This window comes from Salmo salar, chromosome ssa24 (genome assembly GCF_905237065.1).
Source record: "Salmo salar chromosome ssa24, Ssal_v3.1, whole genome shotgun sequence".
In the NCBI taxonomy this organism is placed as follows: Eukaryota; Metazoa; Chordata; class Actinopteri; order Salmoniformes; family Salmonidae; genus Salmo; species Salmo salar.
The window spans coordinates 18,256,067-18,272,579 of NC_059465.1; the positions used below are offsets into that span (position 1 = coordinate 18,256,067).

At 46.4% G+C, this 16,513-nt stretch overlaps 1 protein-coding gene across 7 annotated transcripts in view; it reads left to right on the plus strand.

The window, feature by feature from the left end:
• LOC106585296 (probable E3 ubiquitin-protein ligase HECTD4) overlaps positions 1 to 16,513 on the plus strand; it is a 61,456-nt gene that overhangs the window by 38,712 nt on the left and 6,231 nt on the right. For 4 of the 7 annotated variants that reach the window (XM_014171366.2, XM_014171368.2, XM_014171367.2 and 1 more), the window contains exons 43-70: positions 686 to 801; positions 935 to 1,038; positions 1,205 to 1,366; positions 1,503 to 1,651; positions 1,794 to 1,873; positions 2,067 to 2,230; positions 2,322 to 2,559; positions 2,798 to 2,988; positions 3,106 to 3,232; positions 4,362 to 4,499; positions 5,357 to 5,493; positions 5,608 to 5,768; positions 5,867 to 6,048; positions 6,220 to 6,425; positions 6,526 to 6,656; positions 6,802 to 7,007; positions 7,574 to 7,753; positions 7,960 to 9,347; positions 9,473 to 9,680; positions 9,776 to 9,999; positions 10,157 to 10,302; positions 10,730 to 10,830; positions 10,968 to 11,091; positions 11,465 to 11,655; positions 11,873 to 12,019; positions 15,833 to 15,952; positions 16,045 to 16,200; positions 16,313 to 16,416. In XM_014171366.2, coding sequence (XP_014026841.2) covers positions 686 to 801; positions 935 to 1,038; positions 1,205 to 1,366; positions 1,503 to 1,651; positions 1,794 to 1,873; positions 2,067 to 2,230; positions 2,322 to 2,559; positions 2,798 to 2,988; positions 3,106 to 3,232; positions 4,362 to 4,499; positions 5,357 to 5,493; positions 5,608 to 5,768; positions 5,867 to 6,048; positions 6,220 to 6,425; positions 6,526 to 6,656; positions 6,802 to 7,007; positions 7,574 to 7,753; positions 7,960 to 9,347; positions 9,473 to 9,680; positions 9,776 to 9,999; positions 10,157 to 10,302; positions 10,730 to 10,830; positions 10,968 to 11,091; positions 11,465 to 11,655; positions 11,873 to 12,019; positions 15,833 to 15,952; positions 16,045 to 16,200; positions 16,313 to 16,416 — 5,581 coding nt within the window. The remainder of the gene's footprint in view (positions 1 to 685; positions 802 to 934; positions 1,039 to 1,204; positions 1,367 to 1,502; positions 1,652 to 1,793; positions 1,874 to 2,066; positions 2,231 to 2,321; positions 2,560 to 2,797; positions 2,989 to 3,105; positions 3,233 to 4,361; positions 4,500 to 5,356; positions 5,494 to 5,607; positions 5,769 to 5,866; positions 6,049 to 6,219; positions 6,426 to 6,525; positions 6,657 to 6,801; positions 7,008 to 7,573; positions 7,754 to 7,959; positions 9,348 to 9,472; positions 9,681 to 9,775; positions 10,000 to 10,156; positions 10,303 to 10,729; positions 10,831 to 10,967; positions 11,092 to 11,464; positions 11,656 to 11,872; positions 12,020 to 15,832; positions 15,953 to 16,044; positions 16,201 to 16,312; positions 16,417 to 16,513) is intronic. The other 3 variants (XM_014171370.2, XM_014171372.2, XM_014171371.2) reach the window with 1 other exon arrangement.

Genomic DNA, 16,513 nt, shown 5'->3' on the forward strand with positions numbered 1-16,513 from the left:
ATGCGACTATCGGCTATTGATGATTTGCTTGTGCTCTGTTCCTCAGGGTTGGAAAGCCCATGGCATACAGAGTTTCACTATAATTGTATGCTAACTCTGTAAGCTGCCCTGCACAATCAATGAACCAACAGTATCGCCTAGGCCTATACGTGGCTCATGGATAGAACATTTTGGAACATAGCAAAAAATCCATCCAGTATGCATAATAATACAGTCCACACGCAAAGGCGATTTACTAGAATTTGTATAGGCTAGACCAACAGGTTAAGAAATGTTGCAAATGTATTAAAAAATAAAAACAAAAAGGCCACATTTACATAAGTATTCAGACCCACAGGTGGACTCCAATCAAGTTGTTGAAACTTTTCAAGGATGGTCAATAGAAACAAGATGCACCTGAGCTTAATTTCGAGTCTCGTAGCAAAGGGTCTGAATACTTATGTAAATGTGGCCTTTCTATTTTTATTTTTTAATACATTTGCAAAATTTCTTAACATGTTTTTGCTTCGTCGTTAAGGGGTATTGTATGTAGATTGCTGAGGATTTTTTTTTATTTAATCCATTTTAGAATAAGGCTGTAACGTAACAAAATGTGGAAAAAGTTTAAGGTGTCTGAATACTTTCCGAAAGCACTGTATATTTGTTTTGCTTAGTTAGTATTGAGGGTTACATGTGTGTGTTCCAGGGCATGTCTGGTGATGGCCCAGCTCCTGGAGGACAGCTCATTCTGTGAGGAGTTCATTCAGCAGTGTCCTGCTGCTGTGGAGGTGCTCAACCTAGTGGCCCAGGAGTGCAGTCCCGGTGAGTGACCACCCACTCTCACCCAGTAGCATAGTGCTCAATTACGAGACTTTACTTTCCTATATGACAGTAGTATTGATTGTGTGGAAGGAAGTATGGCTGCTGTGTGTAACAGTGTGTCTGTGTTGTGCAGGGGAGCGTCTCGGCATGGTTGAAGCACAGTGTGAGCGAGTGAGGATGCTGTACCGAGACTGCGCTCGCCCGCCACCCCCTCCCCTCCAGACAGACCGGCGCCAGGTGGGTTTCACTGTAGCCTCTCAACTCATTTATCTACTGAGATCTACTGATTTTAATAATGGACATAAAACCATATTAGGAATTTTTCATTGATGAAGGGATTCCGATTGAGATTTGTAGGGCCAGTCTCCTAATTCTCTCTGCTCTGCTCCGTACCTCTCCCTAGCCCAAGGAGATGACGTGGTGTCCATCTAGGGTGTTCCCTCCAGTGCGTGCCTGCGTATTCTCATCCCGTCTCACCTCTGTCACCTTCCTGGCCGACCCCAGTGCTGGAGGAGGCCTGCCCAGGGGAACGTTCATCTATGCCACCTCACCTGTTCCTGTTCAGGTGGGCACCGCTATGCTAACTAGATGTCTTGGGAATGGCACTGGGTTTTATATGAATGACAAATCAGTTTTGCCTGCTTATGAAGCAGGCTGACTAATTTGGAATCTTAAAATTCCTCTCCCTCTTTTTCCTGTAGGCGCCTTCCTTTTACTGGGAGATAGAGATAGCCTCCTATGGAGACTCAGAAGATGACAGTGGTCCTATTGCGTCTTTTGGCTTTGCCACAGAAGCAGAGAAGAGAGACGGAGCGTGGACCAACCCTGTTGGCACCTGCCTCTTTCACAAGTATGTGTTCATATGGATTTTACAGCTGTAATCTCTGAGGTTTCCCACTGCCCTGTCTCTGACTGAGTGCTGACCTTTCTCTCTTTCTTTCCTTTCTGTTTCATCCTACCCCTGTCTCTGTCTCGGTGTTTCACCCTTTCAGTAATGGTAGGGCTGTGCACTATAATGGCTCCAGTCTGCTGCAGTGGAAGAGTGTGAGGCTGGACGTGGCCCTACTTCCTGGTGAGATAGGAAACAATCCTTTTTATCTAATTTCATAATATCACCTACCTCCTATTTTTCCCATCATTCATTTTACTTTTTTTTTTACTTATGCCAACCAATATATGTATTGCATATTTAACAGATATTGGTGAAACATCTGATTTTGAACTCCATGTATCTTGGATGGTGACCATTCTCTCCCTGCCTATAGGTGATGTTGCAGGAATTGGCTGGGAGCGCTCAGAGGGCACCCCTCCACCCCCTGGCCAGGCCCCTAAAGGGCGGGTCTACTTCACCTACTGTGGCCAGCGCCTCAGCCCCTTCCTGGAGGACGTAGCAGGGGGCATGTGGCCTCTGGTGCACATTCAGAAGAAGGTGGGCCTTTATGCCTGGACATGTCAAGCAAGATTTAAAGTCCAATGAATGCAGCTTATGTTTGTCATGGTGTGTGTTGTATTTTGTTTAGAACACAAAGATTCGTGCCAACTTCGGTTGCCGGGCGTTTGCGTACGCAGAGGGCCAAGCACACCGCAACGCTGCTGACCTCTGTGTTGACTTGGCAGAAGAAATCAGCGCTAACTTTGAGGCCCTCCCCTTCGCCATGGCATCTGACAGCGACAATGATGCGGGTGCCAGTGTGGCATCTGACTCTGGCTCCCACGGACCCCCCTGTCGGATCGCCGCAGTAGCAGTTGCCCAGCAACGTATGTTCCTATCACCTTCCCCCTTCCTGCACCAAACGAACGTGTCTTAGTTTAAACCTTTGACCTGGTTTGGTGTGCCTGATGTTCTGGTCCCATCTGGTCACTTAACCTAAAATATATTGTTTTACTTAACCTGGTGTTATTTCAGTCCTCTGTTATGTTTGCTGTTTGGTCAATCCCACTACAGCTAACCCTCACCCTCCTCACTGTCTGGTCTGTGTGTATGTGTGCGTCCCAGTTGGTAGCGTTTGTAAGAACTGGCTTTGTTGTTTGTCCTCCCCTGTCGGGACAGAGTACAACAGTGACTCATCATGCCACTACAAGGTGGAGCTGAGTTACGAGAACCTGGTCACCTCAGGGCCTGACGCACACCCCCCGCCTATTGCTGATGACGAGAGTGATGACGAAGATGATGACGATGTCCCAAGGGTGAGTTGAAAGTCTTGCTGAGAAGAGCTGACAAATACCATATTTACTTAACTTTTTGGTATCCAGATTTTTCAGTGGGCATGAATGTACTGCTGTCCACCCCCCACCCCCTCCCAGGAGGACCACTATGCCCTGCTGGTGAAGGCCTGGGAGACAAAGGTGTTCCCCACCATCCGCCGACGCTTTCGCAACGAGGCAGAGAGGAAGTCTGGTCTGGACCAGATCAAGGGAGCACTGCAGCTGGGTGAGAATTTGGATACAAAATATTTTTTTCTCACCCATCTATACACAATACCCCATAATGACAAAGTGAAAACATTTTTTTTATCTTTGCAAATTTATTGAAAATTAAATATCTCATTTTCATAAGTATTCACACCCCTGAGTCGATACATGTTAGAATCACCTTTGGCAGCGATTACAGCTGTGAGTCATTCTGGATAAGTCTCTAAGAGCTTTCCACACATGATTGTACAATTATTCTTTTTAAATTTATTCAAGCTCTGAAGTTGGTTGTTGATCATTGCTAGACAGCCATTTTCAAGTCTTGCCATAGATTTTCAAGCCGATTTTAGTCCAAACTGTAACTGGGCCACTCAGGAACATTCAATGTAGTCTTGGTAAGCAACTCCAATGTATATTTCGCCTTGTGTTTTTAGGTTATTGTCCTGCTGAAAGGTGAATTTGTTTTCCTCTAGGATTTTGCCTGTGCTGAGCTCTATTCTGTTTCTTTTTATCAACAAAAAAAACTCCCTAGTCCTTGCCCTGTCATGTGGCCTCATGGTGAAATCCCTACTCGGTTTCCTTCCTCTCCGTCAACTGAGTTAAGGACATCTGTATCTTTGTAGTGTATTGATACACCATCTATAGTGTAATAACTTTACCATGCTCAAAGGGACATTCAATATCTGCTTATTTTTACCCATCTACAATTATTTGTATGTGTGGGGTACAGAGAGGAGGTAGTTATTAAAAAATCATGTTAAACACTTATTACACACATAGTGAGTCCATGCAACTTATTATGTAACTTGTTAAGCACATTTTTACTACTGAACTTATTTAAGCTTGCCATAAGATAGGGGTTGAATACTTATTGACCCAAGACATTTCAGCTTTTTCATTTTGTATTAATTTGTAAAAATTCTGTGTAGGCCAGTATCACAATAAATTCAGGCTGTAAAACAACAAAATGTGGGAAAGGTTTGGGACACTCACTGAAAACTAGGTGGTGAAAGAGGTGGGAAACCCTGTAGCTCCATTTTTAAAGAGCAACTCTCTATTGACTCCACTGTTTGACCTTTTTAAAACAAAGTGAAGATGTTCTTTGACGTTTGTTATTTCGTGGTGTTTTTATTGTATATGTTTTGCAGGCATGGTTGACATAGCCCGGCAGACAGTGGAGTTCCTGTATGAAGAGAACGGGGGCATCCCCCGGGACCTCTACCTCCCCACCATCGAAGACATCAAGGAGGAGGCCAACAAGTTCACCATCGACAAAGTCCGCAAAGGTCCCCTGCAATTGCACACAACACAATGCTAGAGGCCTTAGTTATGGAATCATTTCAGTTTTTCTTCTGGATCAAAAAGGGACTTAGGGCGTGGCAGGGGGCGTGGTTCGGGCGGCTGAATTTTAGAGAATATTTTAGAGGCCCTCATCTTGGAGGTGTCGAATTCTTTACATTTTTAAGCCAATTTCCTGCAGTTCTACAAATTTTTTTTGCTCAAATGAAATAAAGTCGATACTGCTAAATTCCTTGTTTTAGTGATTGTTAGTTCTCAAATATTTTGTTATAAAATAATATATATATAGGTCCATTTATCTTTTCTACATAATTTATATCTTGTTTAAGTTTACACTGAAATAGTAAAAAAAAAAAAATACTGTTTGGACTTAGGCGGCCCGCCCAAGGATTTCAATGGCAGAAAAATCCCTGCCTTTATGTAACATCAACTTTGACCCTTACTTTAATTAAATACATTAGTAAACACAGGAATTTTCCCGATAGCTGGTTTAAACATGTTTTTTTTATTCACCCTTTATTTAACTAGGCAAGTCAGTTAAGACAAATTCTTATTTACAATGACGGCCTACACCGGCCAAACCCAGACAACGCTGGGCCAATTGTGCGCCGCCCTAAGGGACTCCCTATCACGTCCGGTTGTGATACAGCCAGGAATCGAACCAGGGTGTCTGTAGTGACGCCTCAAGCACTGAGATGCAGTGCCTTAGACAGCTGCGCCACTCGGGTCCACACAGAGCACAATTACATTTTTTGCAATATAGATCTCTAAACATTATCATTATGTACACTGATATGCTGTAGTGTTACCCGGCTTTGCCCTTACATATGTGTCCTCTTCTCAGGTTTGACCGTGGTCATCCGCTCTCCAGACAGCAACAACACCAACAGCACCACAGGCGGAACAGCCCTGCCCAAGTTTGCCATCCGAGGAATGTTGAAAACCTTCGGCCTGCACGGAGTGGTTCTGGACGTGGACTCTGTGAGTGTAGAACATCCGAACTTCACAGTTCATAGAAACAAAGCGATGAGAAGTTGAGCTTTGTCTCTTTTGATAGTGTGTCAATGATCTCTCTCACTCTGTGTGTATGCCCAGGTGAATGAGCTGGTGCAGGTAGAGACGTACCTGCGCAGTGAGGGGGTGCTGGTGAGGTACTGGTATCCCATTGAGATGCTGGAGCGCCCCCCTGCTGGATCGCGCCGTACTGCTGCCAATGGCCTTGTCAATCTAGACAGCAGTAACATCCAGATCCACAGGTAACACACACACACGCTAACACTTACACTCCTACACACATTCTGAAATAACACGGCTAAGAACTATAAATCGTCCTCCGTGGCCTGCTGTGTTTCAGGGAGCTTCTGCGCTGTGAGAGTGCCCTGGCTAGGCTCTACTGTCGCATGGCTCTACTTAACATCTTTGCCCCGAAAAGCCCCCACACCTTCACCCGCCTCTTCCATATCCCAGCCGTTCGAGACATCACCCTGGAACACCTGCAGCTGCTGTCCAATCAACTTCTGGCTCCGCCTCTGCCTGGTAAGTGGACTTTCTCCAGATGAGATGATAATCCACAGAAAGTAATGGGTTAAATAGAATAAAGTTAGAACAATGAATGAAATAAGAAGGTCTACACTGAAATAGATTTTTAAGTGTATGGAGTCGCTCTTTCCATTATCTGTGTGCTGTGTTGTTCTCTTTGTCCTGCAGATGGCACCATCAGCTCCAGCTCCATCCTGCTGGCCCAGTCTCTACTCCACAACCTGCAGGGCCAGAGCTGCTCTCCCACAGATCTGTTCTACCAGGGCAACGCACAGCCCATCAGGGAGTGGCTCACCGTGGCCATCACCCGTGCCCTGCACCAGGGGGAGGAGAGCCTGCTGGAGCTCACCAAGCAGATCTGCTGCTTCCTACAGGTTAGCTCCCGATTCTGTGGCTCAATGTATATTTCCCCAGGGACGAAGATATTTTGCTTTTAACGTAGTTAATCTTGATTTCCCTTGTTCCGTTATGTAGAATGCACCAGAGCAGTTCATCTCAGAGGACTTCCCGGTATCAGAATCAAAGGTCAGCATGGATGTCAACTTCCCGGGTGCTGCCTTCGTGATCATCTCCTGCAAAGAGAGCCAACTAGGCTGCCGTAAAGAGTGAGCTAATTTAACACATTTACCTTTTTCTAAGTTAAACCCATTAACCTTGATGACTCTAGATGCCTAACAGTGACCCATTTTCTGCCTCTCTATTCCCCCCCACACACACACACACACACACACACACACACACACACACTAGCTCCTCCCTGTACAAAGCCCCATGGGCGCGGGTCATGGTTTATGGCCTGGGTCACAAGGTGCGCAGGAACGGCCAGCTCAACCTAATGGAGGCTGTGTGCTACCCTCTGGATGCCTCACCCTCCAACACAGGCCTCACCCCCCCTCCCACCACCAACCAATACCCCACTGTCATCATCCCCACTGACAAAGTGCACATCAAACTGGGTAAGTGCTTGATCTCCCTTAGTCCTGGCTTACAGTAATAGCTTCTTTCAGCTTGTGTATGTTCTAATTAGGGTTGGCACAATTATCACATAACTGTGTAACCGACAATTATGACAACCGTGAACAAAAATAATAATCGTCTTAATACATCAATTTTAGGAGAAGGAGGATTCAACTTCATATTCAAGTAGATACTGTTTACCCAATAGCAATTTTACATTTTTACATGAAGTGGGTAAAGTGGGTCATAATTTTACGAGCAGAACGGCATGGTCTGGAGGAGAAGCTTGATTTCCAAAAGTTGCAAGAGGTCAAGACTATTTGTTTTTTAAACTGGGGTGTCACCAAAGCTGTGTTGTGTTCATTAGGTGTGTCTTGGCTAATTTTTAAAGATGTATTACAAGCAACAAAATGATGACAATAACCGTGGCCATTTCCATGACAATTAATCACTACCCAAAATTCCATAATCGTCACAGCCCTGGTTCTTATTGTTTCTTTCTGTTTCGCATGATTACCATGTATTTGTAATAGGTTGTTTCACTGTCTCGCTCTCTGTCTCTCAGGGGTGTCGCCCCCTCCTGGTGCGGTGCTGGTGCTGCACTCCCTGCCGCTGGAGTTCCCCCTGGCTATGGCATTTGCTGAGCAGCTGCTGACGTGGAAGCTAGGGGAGAGCAGTGAGTGCTCTGAGGAGGAGTTGGACACTGTGCCCTCCTCTGTGCTGCTGCAGGTAGTGGAGCTGCTGGGTAAGTGCTACACTTCCATAAAATCTCTTCTCTTTGAAATGTCTGCATCCATGGCTTTAGGTGTCCAACATGTCTGAACATTATTTCCATAACCCTCAGTCCCTTGTTGTGACTAATTTTGCATCCTGTTTTGTGCTTGACAACAAGTTGGTCTCCATTTTCAAATAGTTTATTTTACCCCTCTCTCCCTGTCTGTGGTGTTATAGGTGGACTGTTATGGACCACAGATCTGGCACCCTGCATCAAGGAACTCTCCTTCCACCTGCTGGCTGAGCTCTTCCGTAAGATTCACCACCTGGAGCAGCGTAAGAGCCCTGCAGGCCTGTCCAGCTCCATCGCCTTGCTGCTCAACCCCTGCCTGGCTGTGCTCATGGCCCTGCAGACGGAGCTCCGCAAGCTGTATGACCGGGAGACCCAGGGCTGGGTGGCTGCAGGGGCCGGAGCAGGGTGTTCCTCTGGCGGTGGTGGCCTGGCCCTGGGGGCCGAGCAGAGCAGGTTCTCCACCTACTTCCACGCCCTGATGGAGGTGTGCCTGGCTGTAGCTGAGGTCACCCTCCCCCTCAACATGGGGTGCTCAGGAGTGGGAGCTCTGTCCTCCACCAGTGCCCCTAACCTCAGCGACTCCTCCTCATCCTCCTCCTCCTCCCCAGGCCAGACCCCCCAGAGCCCCAGCCTGCTCTCCAAGCGTAAGAAGGTGAAGATGAAGCGAGAGCGTGCAGCAGCAGTGGCGGCGGCCTCAGGGAAGAGGGGTTCTGCTGGAGGGGCTCGCCTGTCAGAGAGCGACAGTGCCCTGCTCAACATGGCCGGTAGTAAACCTGAGGACATGCTGTGGTTCCACCGTGGCCTCACCCTGCTCATGATCATGCGTCACCTGGCCAACAAGGACCCCCAGGGGCTGAGTGTGACAAATGATGCTGTGACTGACGCCTACCAGGCCCTGGTGGGACCTACCTCTCACAGCCGTCTGCTGGTGCTCTCTGGCATCCCCACCCACCTGGAGGAGGCTGTGGTGCGCAGCGCCATCCGCAGGGCCTGCAACGCCCACGGGGGGCTCTTCAAGGATGAGATCTTCATCCCCCTGCAGGAGGACCACCCCAAAAAGTCCAAGGCAGGAGCTGGGGTGTCCACCTCTCTGGATGGCAAAGCAGCCCCCGAGCCTGAGCGTCCATTCCCGAGCAACGAGAGCCCAGACAGCTCCAGCAGCGTGACTCCAGCCATGAGTGTCTCAGCCTCGGCCTCCACGAGCCAGACCTCAATCTGCAGCTCCTCGCAGGGGGGCGTGTCCCGCACCGCCAGTGAACTCTCTGTGGACCAGGAGCTGCTGGCTGCCCCACCTCTCACCCCAGCGGCTGCAGCCTCGGCCGTCCCCTCCCCACAGCAGGGCCCACTTGATCCCCACACGGTGTCCAGCCAGGAGAGCCTCGATATCTCCCTGTGCAGCACGGGGAGCCTGGGCAGTCTGGGCAGCCTGGGGGAGCCTTTGGACAGCGCAGAAACAGCCTCTGTTTCAGACGGGGGCTCCATGTACACAGTCACCTCTCTGGACAGCAACGCCATTTTGGCCCGGCCCATTAAAGGCTATGCCGTCATAGAGGTGGGTCGCAAGTGCATTTTACACTGAAAACGTAATATATTGTTTATCGTTTTCTTTTTTCTTTGAACTTTGATTTGATGGAGACAGACTTGCATGTCCTTCTGTTGTGCATATACTGAATGTAGGTTCGCGCCCGGGCCAAAGTGGAGAAGATCCGTGCTAGCCTCTTCAACAGCAGTGATTTGATTGGCTTATCCAGCCTGGAGGGTGAGGAGGAGCTGATGGAGCTGACTAATGAGGAGATCCTCACAGCCTCCAGTGTCAACCAAAGCCTGTTTGACACACAGGGTAGCTCCGCCCTCGAGGACTACTTCCTGGACAAGTCTCTCAGAGGTTGTTAGTAGTATACTCTTTACCTATGTTTAACCACCTGTATTCAACCAATACCGATAAAGGGGTCATCATCTTTTCTCCTCCTATGTTACCAGGGGACAAGTTGGTGCCAAATGCGCGAGACGTGCTGACGGACATCTATAAGAGTTGTGTCCACTCAGAGCAGATGCTGAGCCTCACGCCAGCCAAGCCTGTCAAAGTGTCAGACATCTACCTGAGCAAAGAGCAGATCAACTCCCAGACCCCTGGAAACCTCCTCCATGTCTTCTTCACTCACATACGGCCACCTAAGAAGGTGCTGGAGGACCAACTGACGCAGGTTGGTACACCACACATGAGAGTGCTTGAACACACAAACTTGAAATATAGATATTATATGCTTAATTGACCCTGCCTCATCCACATGATTACACACATACTCACATCTATATGCATCTGCAGCCATGTTTGTCTGAGCATTGCTATATGTTCCACAGATTCTGCGTAAATATGGCACCACCAAGCCCAACAAGAACAAATACAGCAAGGTGGGTAAGGAACAGCACGCAGTCAAGGTGGTGAGCACCAAGAGACCCATCACCAAACCACCCAGCAAGGAGAAGTCTGTGCTCAACAGCGTCAGGTGAGTTTTAGCCCTCACCACACACACAATGCCACCCTGAAAGCCATTTTCCTAAATAGTTTCCACCCACACTTTTAAATTAGAGGCTTTGTAATTGCAGAAAGTAATGGGTTTCAAAATTATACTCCCCCTAAGATGCTTTTTTCAACGCTTCCCACGCTCAAATGTGTTACTTAAATAGCGAGTCTTTCAAATTAACTTCTCATATTTAGAAAAACAGAATTGCAATAAAGACTATACCCTGTGGTTTCTTCATCCACTTACAGAAGGAAAATGGAGAGTGATTAAAGTTGGCTTATTATGCATAATCATCATATCAAGACTCATTCAGTATGCTGCCATGTCATCCATGACATTTGTCAGTACTCATTTAGACAGACATTTTCCATTGGCCCCTGTCCCTGACTTCTTTCCATGTCTCTATCAGGACTGCACTGAGTGAGAAGAGTGTACTGAAGCCCAAGTCCCCTGAAAAATCCAGGCCTGATGAGAAAGACATAGAGAAATCTCCTGCCAAGAAGCCTGAAGGTACTGACGCTCTGTACCCTCTCGTGTTACCTACATGTATCTCTCACTTGAGTTGATTAAGATTTCCCTCAAGTTAGAATGTAGATGTGCAAATTCATGTATTTATATATGTCTCCTCCCTCACCCCTCTGACGTAGTCCCAGAGGAGAAGTACCTGACTCTGGAGGGATTCCATAAGTTTGCTGTGGACCGGGCCAAGCAGGACATCCGTAGCGTGTGGAGGGCCATTCTGGCCTGCGGTTACGACCTCCACTTTGAAAGGTGAGCTTGGTGACACACCCCCTTCTAGCCCTTGCAGTCAGCCTATGGCAGGTCACCCCCCCCCAAGCCCCTGCAGGCAGCCTGGGGATGGAAGGTCACATTCTTAGCTGAGTGGGGAACGGAACACACATGACTGGAGGAGGTTGTACACATTCAGAGCATGGAACACACTGTGACTGTTACGTCAGCACATCACATATTTACACATGATGTACTCTAAGAAAATATATTTTTCTTGAATTATCTGCATTGCACACTATACTGCACTGTACAGTGCGTAATCAGAGAAATTCAGCTTGGGTAAGATTAAGCCATATGTATGAAGAGGGTCTTTTCATATCTTGTGGCTGTTCCCCTCCTCTTCTGTTTCCAGGTGTACCTGTATAGACATGCGTCACGCCCAGAAGGCTTGTAGGAGGTGGAGTCTAGAGATGGATGTAGCGTTGGTTCAGTACATCAACAGGCTGTGTGGTCACCTGGCCATCACACCTGCCAGGCTGCACCCCCACGAGGCCTATCTGGACCCCAGTGACATCGCTGATCCACGCGTGGCCTGTCTCCTCAGTATGTGACCTACTCACTAACAGACCGCGTCATCAGTTTACATACGCAAGCTATTTTTACATGTTTGTATGGCATCGAACGTCAGTAAACATGAGTGTGTGTGTTTACATGTACATGGTTAGTGGGTGGGTGTGTGGATGGGTATGTGTGTTGCTGTGTTCACATTTCCCTTCTCTCTTGTGTGTGTGTGTGTGTGTGTGTGTGTGTGTGTGTGTAGATGTGCCTGTGGAGAACTTGCGTCTACGCTTTGCTCTACTGCAGTCTCTCAACAACACCCTGGAGAGTTTCTTCCTGCCGCTTGTGGAGCTGAGGCAAACACACACCTACCAGAACAGCATCGCAGCACTGCTCTGTGGGGCCAAAGGTGACACACACATAACAATAACGTCTCAGCACAGCTTTGTCAGGTCAAAGGCACACAGTGTGCTGTATGTGGGTCATTAAGGACTGGTTTTGTATCAGGGCATTGACCTGTTGATAAATCTTTAAAACGTTTTGCATTGTGACTGCCTCTGGGGGTCTAGGTGGGGCATATGAACTAGAGGTCTTCATAGGTCAAAAAAGTTCCAAAATGGATCCGTAGCTTTCCCACCCGACCCGATATGCATAAATAAAGTTAAATGGAGAACCGTTCCAAATGGACCCGAGGACAGTCCACTAAATGCATCAGGGCATTGCATGCATTATAAGTGTCGACTATATGTTATTAATATTTAAAAAAAGAAATATTAACCCTCTAGTGTTTAAGCCGGGGGAGGGGGTCTAAGCTAACATGGAATTGTTTTAAGATGGTCATACCAAGGATTATTTGGCTATTTAATTTAGAATTTTAAGACCCCTTAAGGGTCTAAAAAAAATGTTTAAAAATTATTGGATGAAACATTGAATTTGGCATTACTGCTATTAGCTAACATAAACACATTGAATAACAGATTAACTACAACAAATAGTTGTAGAGGAAGTTTGTTCGGAAGTGTCTGCCATATATCTAAGAGAAATATCCCCATATTTTAGGCTCTAAACTATCTCCATATATACTTCCATAATTACTTTAAACTGGTACTGGGGACCTTCAGACGAGTCTTGAGAGACTTGTGGGCGTCCTAGAGAATACAATTGTATTTGTGAGAGTCTCGTTTTTCAATCCAAACTTTCAATAGTTTGTAGGCCAAACTGTTCGGACGCTACATACGATTTTGTGAGAAGACCGATTTTCGTAGATGTCTCAAGGTCTGACAAACACCGCTCTACAGTTGCTCTGCCACCTTTCACCGCAGTTGCGGAAGGGCGATATCGGTGGATGCGGTTTATTGAGACGCAGGCCCATGCAAAAAATAACATATCTCTAGCTTAAACAGACAGATTTTGATGGGTATTTTTTACGTTAGTTAGAATTTCGCGGGGCTAAGGTTTAAGGGAGACAAGCTTACGCATTGCCCTAGAGCGACTGAAATACAGATGGAGATATGCCAGCGCTATGTTCCCGACATCGACAGATTTCTTTATACTTGTCAGATATGCTACTACTGCTATACATACAGTGCCTTCGGAAAGTATTTAGACCCCTTGAGTTTTTCCACATTTTGTTTACGTTACAGACTTACTCTAAAATAGACTAAATAAAAATGTAAATCCTCATTAATCTACACTCAATACCCCATAATGACAAAGCGAAAACAGCTTTCAATTATTTCTTGCAAATGTATGCACAAAAAAAAATACAAAAAATGAAATACCTTATTTACATAAGTATTCAGACCCTTTGCAATGAGACTCGGAATTGAGCTCAGGTGCATCCTGTTTCCATTTATCATCTTTGAGATTTTTCTACAACTTTGAGTCCACCTGTGGTTATTTCAATTGATTGGACATGATTTGGAAAGGCACACCTGTCTATATAAGGTCTCACAGCTGACAGTGTATGTCAGAGCAAAAACCAAGCCACGAGGTCGAAGGAATTGCCCGTAGAGCTCCGAGACAGGATTGTGTCGAGGCACAGATCCGGGGAAGGGTACCAAAACATTTCTGCAGCATTGAAGGTCCCCAATAACACAGTGGCCTCCATCATTCTTAAATGGAAGACTCTTCCTAGAGCTGGTCGCCTGGCCAAACTGAGCAATCGAGGGAAAAGGGCCTTGGTCAGAGAGGTGACCAAGAACCCAATGGTCACTCTGGCAGAGCTCTAGAGTTCCTCTGTGGGGGTGGGAGAACCTTCCAGAAGGACAACAATCTCTGCAGCACTCCACCAATCAAGCCTTTATGGTAGAGTAGGCCAGACGGAAGCCGCCAATCAGTAAAAGGCACATGAAAGTCTGCTTTTGTTTGCCAAAAGGAACCTAAAGACTCTGACCATGAAGCATGGTGGCGGCAGCGTCATACTAAGGGGATGTTTTTCAGCGGCAGGGACTGGGAGAGTAGTCAGGATCGAGGCAAAGATGAACGAAGCAAAGTACGGAGATTCCTAATGAAAACCTCCAGAGCGCTCAGGACCTCAGACTGGGGTGAAGTTTCACCTTCAACAGGACAACGACCCTAAGCACACAGCCAACACGAGGCAGGAGTGGCTTTGGGACAGGTGTGCCAAGCTTGTAGTGTCATACCCAAGAAGACTTGAGGCTGTAATCGCTGCTAAAGGTGCTTCAACAGTAAAGGGCCTGAATACTTATGTAAATGTGATATTTCCGTTTTTTATTTGTAATAAATTAGCAAACATTTCTAAAAACCTGTTTTTGCTTTGTTATTATGGGTATTCTGTGTAGATTGATGAGGGGGAAAAACGATTTAGTCAATTTTAGAATAAGGCTATAACCTAACAAAATGTGGAAAAAGTCAAGGGGTCCAAAGATGAGCATTATATTGTTAGATTAAAGGAGTAACTCTGGTAGGCCTTCCTCAGCTCAAGTTCAACTGTCAGAGTCAGTTGGAGTGCCGTTGCACACACATTGCCTTCACAGGCCTGCAGTAGCTAAGCTTAATGATAGCCATAGCACACCAAACCTTCACCAAGTGTCTTACTTTTGGTATTACCCTATTAAAGTTAAGTCAAGTCATTGTTTATAGGGAAAATACGAACAGGTTATTATATTGGGGCATTCAATTAAGTTTTGCATCTTTGGTTTTTCCTTTTCATGGTTTGAATCCGAGTAGCATAGTGGGCCTACTGGTAATTCTATTATATTGCGGCAAACACATTACAACTTAATTTGGCCAACAAATGTCCCAACAGAATAAAACCTTCAAAAAAAGTTAACAGGCTAGGCCTATATTGCAGCTATAACCAACAACGGCGATTTCTTCCTCTAGGCCTACCGAACAAATGACAGCAATAGGCTAATACTATTTACAACAGGCCTACTTTTAACCTTAAACTAAATACAAAGCACAAAATGAAAAAGACAGAACATGATTTGGCCAACGAAAATGTCTCAACAAAATGAAACGAAACACTTTTTGCGTAGGCCATTTAAAGAACTGGTTTAGGTTATTAAATAGGCCTATAATGATGATGATGATAATGATAATAATAATGAGTAAACAATGGATAATAAATACAAAAATTAATAAAATAAAGGTAGAAAATTGCATCAAACCTGATTTGCGAGTTGTGCTCAGTCCATTTCGCCGCATCAACATTCTTCTCATCTTTGTACACTGCAATATTAAAACGTCCCCTAGGACATTCCCCTTGTCGGTTTCTTTTCACTCTACTCTTTCTTCTCTAACTTTGGTTTTATGTTAATGAAAAAGCACTTGGCAATCAACAGTAGCCTAGGCCAAGGCCCCTTTTACTCTTCTTTCTATCCCCCCCAGCAGTAGGCACACGTGAGGTGAGCATCCGGAACCAGTTTTAGCTCGGCATAAGCTATATGTTTTATTGAATTACAATTGGCTGACACCGATAATAAGGCAGTTCTAATTACACAAACACTAAATTAACAGAGTACAGGGCCAATTGGGTCCAGTTGTTAAATCAGTTTGATTTGCACATACCTGAGGCTCATGGTAATTATATCAGACCAAATACGAGACAAAATTCAGAATTCAGGACCCGGACCTGCTCGGGTCCTGGGTCGGCTCTCGGAATTTCGTGTTTGTTGAAACCTTGAATATCTAATATGAACTGGATTAAAGCTTGCTGACCTTCCACCCATTCTACCTCCACCCTATCTCTATGCAGGATTGGTGTTCTATGATACCAAAGTGATAGTGATGAACCAGGTGCTGAACGCCACAGTACAGCGGACTGCAGACCACGCTGCCCCCGAGATCACACTGGACCCCCTGGAGATTGTAGGAGGTGAGCTCATAGTGCAAGCCCAGAGTCCTGTTTTACGTTCATTCACGTTATGCCCTCTACTTTGAGTGTTGATGGTGTGTGTGCTTCTCCAGGAGAGATCCCTTCGTCAGAGAACACCTACTTCTGCCAGGCGGCACGCCAGCTGGCCTGTGTGCCCTCGTCCCAGCTGTGTGTGAAGCTGGCCAGCGGAGGAGACCCCACCTATGCCTTCAACATCCGCTTCACTGGAGAGGAGGTCCACGGCACCAGTTAGTATTAACCTTCTTCCCCTAACTATTTCCTCTTGGAATTAACTCTAGTGTTGGATCAGACTGCAGGTGAAACACTGTCTGTTGACCCCTGACTTCTGTGTCTCCCCAGGCGGCTCCTTCCGTCATTTCCTGTGGCAGGTGTGTAAGGAACTCCAGAGCTCTGCCCTCTCCCTGCTGCTCCCCTGCCCCAGTGTAGCAGCCAACCGCAACAAGGTACTGTACAGTGACACGCCAATCTGCCTTCTCCCTCATTATGCCCTGGTTGCAGCACCATTTTAACACCAGGGAGAAAATAATGTCCAAATAGTTT